The sequence below is a fragment of the Cebidichthys violaceus genome, unplaced genomic scaffold, assembly GCF_023349555.1.
Source record: "Cebidichthys violaceus isolate CVI_PGR_0920_01 unplaced genomic scaffold, fCebVio1.0.p SCAF_17, whole genome shotgun sequence".
NCBI classification, from domain to species: Eukaryota; Metazoa; Chordata; class Actinopteri; order Perciformes; family Stichaeidae; genus Cebidichthys; species Cebidichthys violaceus.
Window position 1 is genome coordinate 8,570,563 of NW_027176340.1, and position 12,689 is coordinate 8,583,251.

The 12,689-nt window shown below is 37.4% G+C and overlaps 1 protein-coding gene across 1 annotated transcript; it reads right to left on the minus strand.

The window, feature by feature from the left end:
* Positions 1–9,302: 9,302 nt before the first annotated feature.
* nat8l2 (N-acetyltransferase 8-like 2) lies at positions 9,303–12,482 on the minus strand. The gene is made up of 2 exons (XM_068711742.1): positions 12,366–12,482; positions 9,303–10,339 (listed from the first exon to the last, which is right to left on the minus strand). The coding sequence occupies exon 2, from the start codon at positions 10,325–10,327 to the stop codon at positions 9,656–9,658; it is 672 nt and encodes a 223-aa protein (XP_068567843.1). The 5' UTR covers positions 10,328–10,339; positions 12,366–12,482; the 3' UTR covers positions 9,303–9,655.
* Positions 12,483–12,689: the final 207 nt, after the last annotated feature.

Consider the following 12,689-nt stretch of genomic DNA (forward strand, 5'->3'; position numbering starts at 1 on the left):
CAGGAGATTTCTGAGACTGCAGAGGTAAATATCATGAAATACAATGCAGTTTAGCTTTAAGTATCTGATAAATTTACAATTTGTGTTACATGTCATTCATGATAGTGTAGATATTTTTATGGTCAGTCATTCCTGACCTGGCTCTTTTTTTTTTTTTAAACTAACTAATGCTTTATCAAGCTTTTGGTTCAGAGGGTCACAGGGTCAGAAAAACACTTTGTTCCATTTACGGTAAAAACAAAACAAAACACAAATGATAAACTAGGGGATGGGAGGTTTGTGTGTGTCGCCAGCAGTATGTTTATTCCTTTGACCCAAGCTGTGTTCTCTAGAGCTGTGCCTGCAGAGGAAGTCAGGGCCCTGCGGTCTCCTGCCTCCTGGGGCGCACAAAAGAGATCTCCGTCTGTTTATCATTAAAGGGTCAATCTGTCAACATGACCTGATCAAATAACTCTACACATTTTGGCAGCTCTGCGTGCGTGTGTGTACTTGGGCAGTTGTCCTCCGGTTTTGTGCAATTGGGGGATTTTTTGCCAGGGCAACAAGCAGCTTGTTGTGCACCCGCTGTTCCATTTGTTGGACACATTGTGTGTGTGTGTATGTGTGTGTGTGTGTGTGTGTGTGTGTGTGTGTGTGTGTGTGTGTGTGTGTGCATTGTGTACGATTGTGTAAGCACAACAGTTGCCTTACATTAATCAAACAGCAGATTTACACCTATGCGGCTCCTTTTTTAATTACATTTTCGACCCTCTCAATTTTTTTTTTTCTCATTTCATCTGAATGAGACCAGCTGGAAGCTAAATGTGTTTTCTTGTGTGTTTTTCTGCCGACCTGCAGACCTCAGAGGATGAAGCAACTCTGCTGCTTGCTTGAAGATGAGACAATGTAAATCAATGGGGAGCTCTTATTTTGAATGGATGTATTTAAAGTCAACAGATAAAATTTGACTTACAAAACAAATAATAAACGTATAAAACACACTTTTAAATGGTAAACCAGTGGTGACCCTCACAAAAAAGTAGCGTCTTGTCATGTTTGGGATATCTATGGTGCCTGAATGGGGACAAATGGTGATCTAAATAGGTTATAAAGGCATTTCATTTTCACTTTAGGTTACATTGGTAAAGTTTATCTTTTGATCCTTTAAGTACATTTTGCTGATAATACTTCTGTACTTTTACTGAAGTAGGATTTTAAATGCAGGTATTTATAGATTGTTATATTGATAGTTTTACTTGAGTAAAGGATTTGAGGTCTTCTTCCAACACTGCAGGACACGGAGAGGACGTCCTGTCACACTGGATGTTGCGAACCTGAGAGCTGTAGTTCAGGGTCATTAGTTCAATGTCGACACATATAAAGGTGGTTCAGATACCATTCAACTACAAGGACACTGATCCAGCCAGCTACCTTTGATCAATGCCATGTTTTTATCACACTGTCTTGTCTTGAAAATATCTTGTTTTCATCTTTGTCTTTCTTTATCGTCATCTTTATTGATCATCTTGCTGAAATAACTGATAGTGTCTAGAAAAAGGCTCACAGGAGCTTTTCAAAGATTTTCAAAAGTATCACATTTACATAACCCTTCACAAATATCTCCAAGACAGAAAGTGGAATGTTACAGCAACCCAATATCTTTTTTTCATTTTCCAATGTTTGCTTTACTGAATTTGTTGAGGTTGTTGTTTAGTTTGGTGTAGTTTTACAGAAAATGTCTTTTGTGATTCAGTAGAGCGTCAGTAAATAAAGCACCTGATTGAATGATGAGATGGTCCTCTAGTCTAGATTGTTCCCTCTGTTTTCACCCTGTTGTGGAAATGTTGAGGGTTTGAAGATGCACAAATCACAGTGTAGAAGTACTCTGTTACATGTAAAAGTCCTGCATTCAATATCTTACAATATCAGAACATACGTACATATACCAACAGAAAAAGTACTCATTATGCAGAATGACCCATTCAGAATAATATCCATTATATTTTTCAATTATAGTTATTGATAGATGAATCAAAGTACTACTTGAATGTTGCAGCTGATAAAGAGGGCTCATTTTAATCACTTTATTTACTGCTGTGTAGCTTAATCTATAATAACGTCAGATTTTATTTGTTGATTGTGTTTTGTATGAATAATCTAAATGTAACAAAAAAGTAGCAACTAAATGTATCAAATGTAGTGGAGTACAAAGTACAATAAATGAGTAGAAGTATAAAGTAGAGGAACATGGGAAAACTCAAGTGAAGTACCTCAAAATTGTACTTAAGTAGATGTACTTTGTTACTTTCCACCACTGCATGTTTCTTTTTTTCATCCTTTTAAACAGTGCAGTTTTAGTGATGATCTTCCCTCTGAGAAAGGCTGAGGATGAGTTCATTTCTTCTCAAGACTCAAGACTCAAGATCCATTTCCAATTCTTTAACCATCCTAGCTTTGAATGTGGGTCTGTTCAGCACGCATATATTCAGATTACGCCTGCTTAGCTAGTACATTAGCTCTTATTCTTGGCATTTAAACATTCAATGCTCAAACTTAATGCGTTAAAAGTGAGGACAGCGAGGTGTCCCCAGCAGGTGTCTGCATTACAAAAGCACTTTCCAATAAAGAAGGGTAGTTTTAGAATATGTCACGAAGACAATAAAACGATACTAGTTTGTTCCACACAACATGAAAAAGTTGAAGACATAGTGAAATGTAAAATGGATATTTATATTAAATCATATCTCAAATAGCATAATTGATATTGTCAACATAGCCTTTATCCCTTCATGTAATAATGCATAAGAAACATTGAATGCAATTTGTGATTCAACTTTCTAAATATTTAACCAGAGTGTGCATTAAACTTAATCATTAGTGTGATGCAGCCCTGATGTAAAACCTTTGGAGGACCGCTATTCAGTTGATTCAGTGTCTGAGAGAGAAGGAATTATTGGCATCTCTTATTTCTTCAAAGCTCCTGAGTCCTATTTATGCAGTTTTTCTGACTCTTGAGTCAAAGTTTCTGTTAACGAGCCAACTCAATAAGGATCATATTGATATCTCATTGGATGTTGAGTCGAAGACATTAACCTCCTAATTTAACTCTGCTTTGTTTTAATTTCTTTTGTTTTTTACTTTTGTGTGTCAAATTTAAAGAATGCAAATCATCTGTCAGATAAAAAAAACAAACAGACATCTACAGTCAGTTTCCATCCGACAACAAGTGCATTGTGCATATTTGGTATACGTATAAGTTCTGTTTTTATTTGTCATGTGTGTTTCATTACAAGATAGTATATTATTCACTTGCAGAGCCTTATCTTTTTGTAATTTTTATTATTATATAATTGTCCATGTTTATGTTGCTCACCAAGCTCCTGACATCATTGCTTCTTCTTCTACTATCCCTTTATTGTTATCCTTTAAATTATTTTTTTATCATGGTGTCCTCTTTATTAGGTGTTTTGACTTTAAAGTAACCTGTGTTGAATTTTAGTAAATGCATAAATAGTTTATTATTCAAAATAATCATGTATCTCTGACTTAAGTGTAAAGGTACAATGTGAAAACTCTTTATCACACAGTTTACTCATGCTGTCTGTTGACTCTCATGCGAGGCCTTTAATGGTACAAACCACATGTTTGTCCCCTCAGCCTCTAAACAACTGTCACAGATTCAATATTGCCATCTTGTTTGTCCACTAGTGTTGAACTCAAAGCCTTTGATGGACAGATAGAGCACACAAAAACACTGCCAAGTGTTATAACACAGGCAAGAGTGACTTTACCTCTGCTTTCTCAATCACACTCTTTGCTTTGGAGAGCTGCCAAGTGTCAATCACCTGAAATGTGTGTAGAGGTGAACTCAAAACAAGTGTCATGTGTTTGTGGGTACAAAGATGTGAAGAAGGGGGAATTAGAAGAACAAAAAGATCAACTGGAGACGCTTGAACAAACTTTATTTATATTTTCATTACAGACATGTATAAAGATGTTTATAGAGTGATCCTGCAGACATTTTGTAAAGGAAAATTTGATTGGCTAAAACCTTCTCAATTTCTACACATTTTGGCTGCATTTAAAGGAACATTTCATGAAATACGCTTATGGTAAACGTACACATTTCAGACAATATTTACAGAAAATGAACATTAAAGACAGATTTCATGGCTGCTATATTGAATTGTATTAGATTGTAGAAGTGTACCTAATGAAGTGGCAGCTTTATATGCGTACGTATATCACTCTCACATCTGCATAGTAAACAGGAAGCCTCAGCTAGCAGCTGGTTAGTATAGCTTAGCACAAAGACTGTAAGCAGAGGGAAACAGCTAGCCTGTCATTTTTACATGTTGGTCTACAGATTAAACACATAACAAATATAGTTTAATAGTTAGTTTTAGAAGTGCTAGCAGGTGGATTTTGTTACCATAACGATCAAAACTCAGCTAACTGCTTCATCAGAGCAAAGTTGGTACATAAGAAGTGGACGTAGTTGTTTTGATGTCATTGGTTTGTGGACTGCAGTTTTTAAAGCCTCCGGTTCCGCATTTTGGCCACTTCCATTTTAGTTTTTTGTCATCACCAACTTTTTGCAACCAGTGAATGGAAGTGACAATATTTGAACTGCGGAGGAGTGATGTTGAGATTCCGTATGTGGCTCTGGTAGCGACCTGTCATCACAAGGTAGCCAAGCTCTAAAACACTCTTTACACACTTTATGGTCTATTTTATTCTAAATGAGACCATAATTAACCAAATGAACATCATGCTGTATTGAAGGAGACTTGAAACTAGCGATTGAGACCATAAACAATGTTTACTGAGGTATAGATTTATAGAACTTCTTTTTGCAACCAAAGGAGTCACCGTCTGATGGTCAGTAGAGAGAATGCAGGTTTAAGTAACGTCCTCCTTGGCTTCACTTTTCAATGCATCAGACCATAATCAACTAAATGTTGCTAAATCCTGATTGGTCCAAAGAGTTTGGGTAACACTTTTTAATAACTACACACTATGAAGCATTAGTTAAGTATGAGTAAACACTTAATTCATCATTTATAAAGCATTGTTCCTACGTTAACACTCAGTATACAATTCTTAACAATAGTTAAATGTTTTATTCTTCATTAATAAGCTTGTCTATTATGTGTTCTATTAAGTTCTTAATCATTTACTAGCACTTTATAAAGGATGTTATTAATCATCTACAACTCCTTGGTTTGTAATATATGTAATACTTAATTTACAAATGGGGAATCCATCATTTATAAAGTATGAAAACACAATCACCAAACGCATAATAGACAATCTTATTAATGAAGAATAAAACATTTATAACTGTTGTTATGAATTGTTTGCTAATGAGTGTTAATGTAGGAACACTGCTTTATAAATGATGAATTAAGTGTTTACTCATACTTAACTAATGCTTCATAGTGTGTAGTTATTATAAAGTGTTACCAGAGTGGGCATGCACTGTACATTTCTGCAAACTACAGATACGTTGACTGTCAACGTTTATGAACCAACAATACTCATATCTATAATTTCTAGAAACGTCTGTTTCTGATCCAAAACTACATTTCATATCAATATTTCTACATGTGTATGTTAACACTATGAAGAGTTTAACCACTTGTGGGGCTTTGCCGTTTTGAAACGGCATTCTCAATTACATTTAGGTTTAGGCAACAAAAGTACGTGGTTAGGTTTAGTAAAACATAGTTTGGGTTAAACAAAGAACAGTACTTCTGGTTTCACACGGGACACAAACAACGGTCTCCTGGGTGAAAGTGTTTGATCCATGAACCTCTCCCCTACTATGACTTTGATTAAACGTGTTTGTGAAACGTCAAAAACAAAAGGAAGGAAAAAAAGTTCCCTTAAAACCATAATTGACAATGCAGTTTTGTTGTATGGAAACATGATTTTTAGGAGACCAGGCTGGTGACATCACCTTTTTTTTAAATGAGCCATATCAAACCTGTAAAGGGAGCTCAGAGAAACAAAGAAATAAAGTCATGTGGAAAAACTTTAGCAGTAAATGAAAGTGTTCATGTGCGCTGATGAAGAAAGTAAGTTCATGTGGCCTTTAAAGTAAAACTATCAATATTTTGAACTAAAAAATAAACATTGATTGAAAGTCTGACTGGATCTTTTCAAAAAGTTATTGCAGCACAGTTATGTTGTTTCAATGGAGCCAGCAGTCATTAGTCCTGCTGAGTGACTTGTTGACTGGTTGAGTCTAACAGCACAAAAACACACGTGGGATAGGCATGTGTGTGTGTGTGTGTGTGTGTGTGTGTGTGTGTGTGTGTGTGTGTGTGTGTGTGTGTGTCGCTCAATTAAAACCAATGGGGAGCATTTGATGGTAGGTCACTTGTTTTCTCCAAAAAATGTACTGTTCATGAAATGTTCTGCAGTAGATACAAAACACAACATCTTGGTAAAGTATTAAGATGTTTTACTAAAGTAAAATCAGCAATACTACAGAATAAAAATACTCCATTACAAGTAACGATTACAAGTCCTGCATTGAAAATATCACAGTAAAAGCACAGAAGTATTATCACCAAAATGTGTTTACAGTTTTAAAAGTCTAAGCACTCACTGACCCCTGTCATTATTACATTATTGGATGATTATCATAATATTAAATGATTATCATTATTGTTACTGCATTTTAACTCCCCAAGCAGCTTCTTCTCTCCACATCGTCCACATTCAGGCAATTGTTCACCGACACAAAGCCGTGTGTCTCTGTGGGATGAAACACATTTATTTAGAGGTCTCCAGGACGTCAATAATCATTCTCGTCAATAATCATTCACGTCATGTCTAGTTCAAGCCTTAAAACAATAAGCATCTCGAGCTTCAATGTGTTGGATACTAAACCTTTGGCACCTCCCAGTGGTAGAATATAAAAGCACACACTGTGGCAGACATAGTGAGGGCAATAGTATCCAGGTTATATGATTGTTCATGGAAACAGAATTATTTGAATGATGCTATAAAATCATATGGAGAATCTACAAATTGTGCCTTTATAGACACTGACACTAGGTTAAATATGATGAATTGCCACTCAATCTCAATAAAAACCAACAAAATGTGAGCTTAAAAACAGCGCAGCAGGGCTGTTTTACATTATAAAAGGTGTTGCTTTCCCTGTATTGAGATATTTTACTTTAGTATCAATACCACCATATAAGAATACTGCTATAGGACAAGTAAAAGTATCCATCCAAATGTTTAAGTAGGAGTCCAAAGGTATTATCAGCTAAATGCATTAGTATCAAGTACAAGTACTCATTATATTACCGGATTATCCCTACTGATCCATACTGTGTAAGAATTCTAATGTTGTAGCTGGTCAAATTTGAGCTAATTTAAAATGTTACCTGACTTCAACTTATTTTTAAAGTGTTGAGTGGTTTAATCTGTAACTGCGCATCATATATTACAGGATGATGTGAATCAATGTGAACATTAAGGACTTGCGAACAGTCCTTAATGTACTTAAGTTACTTTGCTAGTACATGTGGACTGGACCGTCATTCTCACATCATTGAGTGCTTTGACTCTCACTACAGTTTTATTAACGCACATTGCAGATATTGTAAACGGCTCATAATCATCTACAGTAAATACTGCAAATACAAGAAACTAGTGAGTTGCGTCTCAGACGGTGCGCTTCAGTGTTGCTCAGATAAATGGCGTCCTCTACTGTTAATCATTCGCAATCAACAACCTTCCCCCTCCTGACTGAAACAGGTCTCAACAACATCACTGCTTGTAAAATGTTAGTGAGCGGATATGTTTTTTTTACCAACATATTGATTACACAGTTTTGGTCATACCTATAGTGTAAAAATAGCAGACTTTATTTATTTATTTATTTATTTATTTTGCAGGGACAATGCACACCAATCAACAGTGAAACTGTAAGTGAGCCAGAGTTAGCCAGAGAGGCTAGTTTTCATCTGCTGTCCCTGGCCAGATGTTCAAAGGTTGCCTAAAAATGACAAAATTTCAAATAAAATGGAATTAAAATTCATAGATAGACAGTAACGTATAGACAAAACCAATATACATATAAGCAAAAGAAAAGTGTACGACACTAGAGCAGAGCAGAACAAACCCACCTACACTACAAGCACATATATAACACTGAGACACATAACACACATCAAAAATGGAAAATAGCAACACTGAACAAGACAAATGCACATATAGGCAAAACAAGCAGGCAGAACAGACAGTACATCATTACGGGAATCTACTTGTGGGAGATTCCCGAAGAACATTGAACCGTGCAAAGCTGTAGGAAAACAAACCCCGGGGGTCAGTGGCCCTCTGTACAGGGTCCATGAAAGAAGTTGGTATCTACAGATGGGGGACCATATTATGTCCATTACCTCTAATATCATTGTGACACACAGTAACAAGTTAATTCTTTTTGTTTCAGCACTTTTTGAAAGTCAGCTTTAAACTTATTTTAAATATCTTGATGTATTAGGACTACTGTTCATTTTCTGTAAGCTTTTAAAGTCAATTACATGGAAAAAAAACAACTGTTAAACGTATAGTTTAAAAGTATTTACATGGTCTATCAAATGAAACAGGTGTGAAGTATTTGAAAGTTGTAGAACACAAATAGTTTTTATAGCATCTAATAGTACAAATGGTAGTACACATTTGCTTAATTGTTGTTACTATAAAGAGGGGGTCCTTGAAAAATGTTCTCCACTGTGAGGGGTCCCTGGCCCCAAAAAGTTTTAGAACTCCAGTCTACTTAAAATATTATGATGATACATGTAAATATGTAAATAGGTCAAGTCAAAACTGGCAGAAAATGTCAAATACCTATATTGGTTTCTGTTCATGGCCTGAGGGCCTATCTAAATTACTCCGCAAACGTAAATATAAAATCTTTGTCATAAACACAACAGGCAGAAATGATAACATATGTGTTTCTGTTCCATGAGACAAAGATGGTTTCACTAAATTTAGCCTCCCAGACATCTATTGTTTTAAACTCCAGTGTGCAATGTAAATAAAGTGCAATTATTCAAAATATGCTGAAGCTATATTCTTGTTTATTCTTTTGGTTTGGCCCCCCCAGGTATACTGAGTGTCCATTTTATAAGGAGTAGTGAATTAATGACCAAGGTATAAGAGTGAAAGGCTGTGTTTGACTAGCTGTGACCCTCCTGTTAGTTTTGTTGCACCCGTTTGGGTGGGCTCTAAAATGCTGCAGTCAATGCATGTGAGTGTTGGAAAGAGGGTGATGTGTTAAAGCAAAACCAACAGCAGTGTACAAGCATTTGATGTAGTTTTATTTCTTGCATACTTTTGTATTTAAGACATTTAAACATGATTGGTCGTTTGTGAAATACAATCACAGCAGTAAAAAAAGGAGTAGTCAACGGTCAGAGAATCTTGGTCCAAACTTAATAGAACAGTATCAACTTTAAAACATTCAGATAAGTTGGTCTTACATAGACTATGAGGAAACCTGATGATTTGTGTTGTTGTTGTTTTTCATAGCTGAAACAGTGAGTGTTTGTGAGACATATCTCACTGATTATTGTGTCAGTCACCACTCAAAGCGCTTTAACACTACGTGTCCTTCACCCATTTGCACCCATTCAGACACTGATGACAGGGGCTACAGGTGTTTTTCCATAATCAAAATCGACACCTTAGTCATCATTACAATCCAATCAAAAGTATATGTTTTGGTGTGTGTGGTGACATGGCTGAACCCCAGTTTCTGGTACAGGGACACAGCAGCGGTCTGAGTGGAGCTGGTCTCCAGCACCACCTTGGAGAAGTCTCGCTCCTTGCAGAAGTCCACCGCAGTATGAGCCATCCTGAGGCCCAGGCCCATCCGGCGGCACGATGGTGAAATGATCATCCTGAACAATTCTCCATATCTTTCTTTCCCACTTTGTTGGGCCACCACGGCCACCATACCCAAGACCCGGGTCCCCCCATCAACCTCAGCCTCGGCCACCCAGAAACAGTCATCCGGTCCTTTCAGATAGTTCCCAGGGATGTCCTGCATGTCTGTCTGGAGTTTCTCCCTGACAAAGCTGGCGTATAGCTCATGACAGCAGTAGTACACGAGGGCCACCCAGGCTCCTGGGAGCACCACAGCCCCCAACACGGAGCCGAGCAGGTGGCCAGCGACACACAGAGCCAGGGTGATGGCGAGGTTGAGAGGGCTGGTCATGGCGTTGCAAAAACATGGGCGGATGTGCTCCCTGATGCCACTGCTGAAGAGGGTGAGCACTGGGTCCTTGTCTGAGTGACGGTACCGGCGGATCACCAGCTGCATGGTCGGAAGGAACTATGGAAAAACAAAATAAAGGATTCACATGTGAAATCCTCATTATTTTATCTGAGTGTGGTCATTCGTTTTAGGATGTTGCTGCACAAATTTGTATCTGTGACACTGAAGTCTGTTTTATAGTTTTCATTTGTCAAAAAATTACCAGAGTGTGAACAATATGCATTGGTCTTTTTTTTAAATCATGTAGCCAATAAAATTTATTTTTTTAAAACTCACAAAAATGTAATGAGCAAGATCAGCATATACTGTATAAAGCTTAAGATGAATGCATTAATATAGTAGATGCTTTAGAACAGTGATTCTCAACTGGTGGGTCTGCGACCCACAAATGGGTTGCAGACCCGTTTTTGACCCGTTTTTGTCTGGAAAAAAATACTTCTATTTTGAAGGGGATTTTGTATGCAGCGGAGTTATTCACACTCCTTAACAGTATTTGGTGTTAATGCCTTGTAATGCTAATAGACATCCATCTCGCAGTATAGAAGAACACCCACAAAGTTTGTTTTCATGCTAAGTGGGCGAAACGCAAGTACGACACCGACTACATGAGATATGGATTTTCTTACATTGAGGACAAAAGACGGCAAAAACCTCAGTGAGTTTTGTGCAGAGAGGTTCTGGCACAAGAAAGCATGAAGCCGTCAAAACTGAAGCGGCATTTGTTGATCAATCCACAGCAGATAAACTGAAAACTATACCTCTGTCAAATGACACTATAAGTAGGTGAATTGAAGACATGTCGGATGACATCAAACAACAGACCACAGCTCGATATTAAGGCAAGTGGTCATTTTGCATTACAAATGGACGAATCTACAGACATAAACAAAGCAGTTTTAGTCGTTTACGTGAAACATGTGGGACGGGGACTGACAGGAATAATTTCTCTGCACAGTGAGCTCCCTCCTACTACGACTGTAGAGGACATCTGCAGCTCAGGTTCAAACTGCACCATCTTTTGTCATTAAGGGGTGATGGTGGGTCCCGCAGCCTGACCAGTTGAGAACCACTGCTTTAGAAAACACTTTTAAAATTGATGGATATTGGCCCAGCATGTGTAAACAAAATTAGAGTCGCAACAATTAGTCCAATATTTATTCATTCAATATGAGGCTTACCTATTCAAGTCAAATATCAAGCAGAAATACCAAACATTCATTAGTTCCAGCTTGTCAAATATGAGGATTTGCTTTGTTTTTCTCTTTATTTCATTTTAAATTGAGTATCTTTAGGTTTTGGACGGAACAAACTTTATGAAAATCTCACATTGGGCTCTAGGAAATTGGATTAGATATTTCTTCTTACTATTTTCTGACATTTTTTAGACTGAATGATTGATACATTGGTCAAAACATGAGTGACAGATAATCAAAATAATCACTGAAGTCTAACTACTTTGCTTCCAGACAATGTCTGTGAAAAGTCAAATCCCAGTCATCAATCCCTGGTTTTCTATCATACGATCATCTTTATATATATAAATATAAATCATACATATACAGCACAGCACAGACCTGTGCTGTATTATTACAGCCTAACGACGTGCAATAGACCCGCTGTCAATGTTGTTATTCAGAGAGTAACTGTATAGACAACTACCGTCTCTACTAACTTAGTTCAGTACAGTTATATAAACAAACACCTGCGCTAGCCTGAGCGGTTAGCCGACTGTTAACATGGTCACAGCTTTAAAGTCACCACATGAGAACCAGATAACGTTACTAGCGTCATTCATCACGGTAAAAAAAAAAACGGTGTTAAGTTAGGACCGAATCGGAACACCCCGTAGAACCGTTAGTTGGCTAACCAATAGAACCGTTATTTTACATTTCAACCGTTGAGCTAACGTTACAAGAAACCCAACGTTAGGTACAGGCCTGCAATTAAGTGGCTTGTGTGTAACGTTGTAACGTTACTAATTCAATCGCCGCAAAACTCGCTTAAATGCCACTTAGCGGCACCACTTGTCTGCTAGTTCCATTTTAACATCACACTTTAATGAAATGACGCTCTCTTAACTTACGAAGCCCAGCCAACTTGTGAAGCTGGTCCTTGTCGAGGAGCACCACAGTCCAAATAGCGGCTCAACTACTCAGACCATGGGGGAACGCTCTGGAGGGCTGGTTACAAAGTTAACTCAAGAAGTGGCAATTTCATTTTTATGACGGTTCAAAGTACTCCAAAGAAGTTGTCCAAGGATTAAACGAAGATAGCGCCACTCCCAGAGTCTGTGTAGATTTCTGGGGTGTATCTATTTATATATTTATGACATTTCGACTTGTTTTTTCTGACTTTTTACAAACGTTATGTGCACTCTGCCCCTTTATGCTACAGGTAGTTGCAACAC

Coding starts and splice junctions, on each gene's coding strand:
- nat8l2 (XM_068711742.1), bottom strand. CDS start 10,327: ATGCAGCTGGTGATCCGCCGGTACCGTCACTCAGACAAGGACCCAGTG.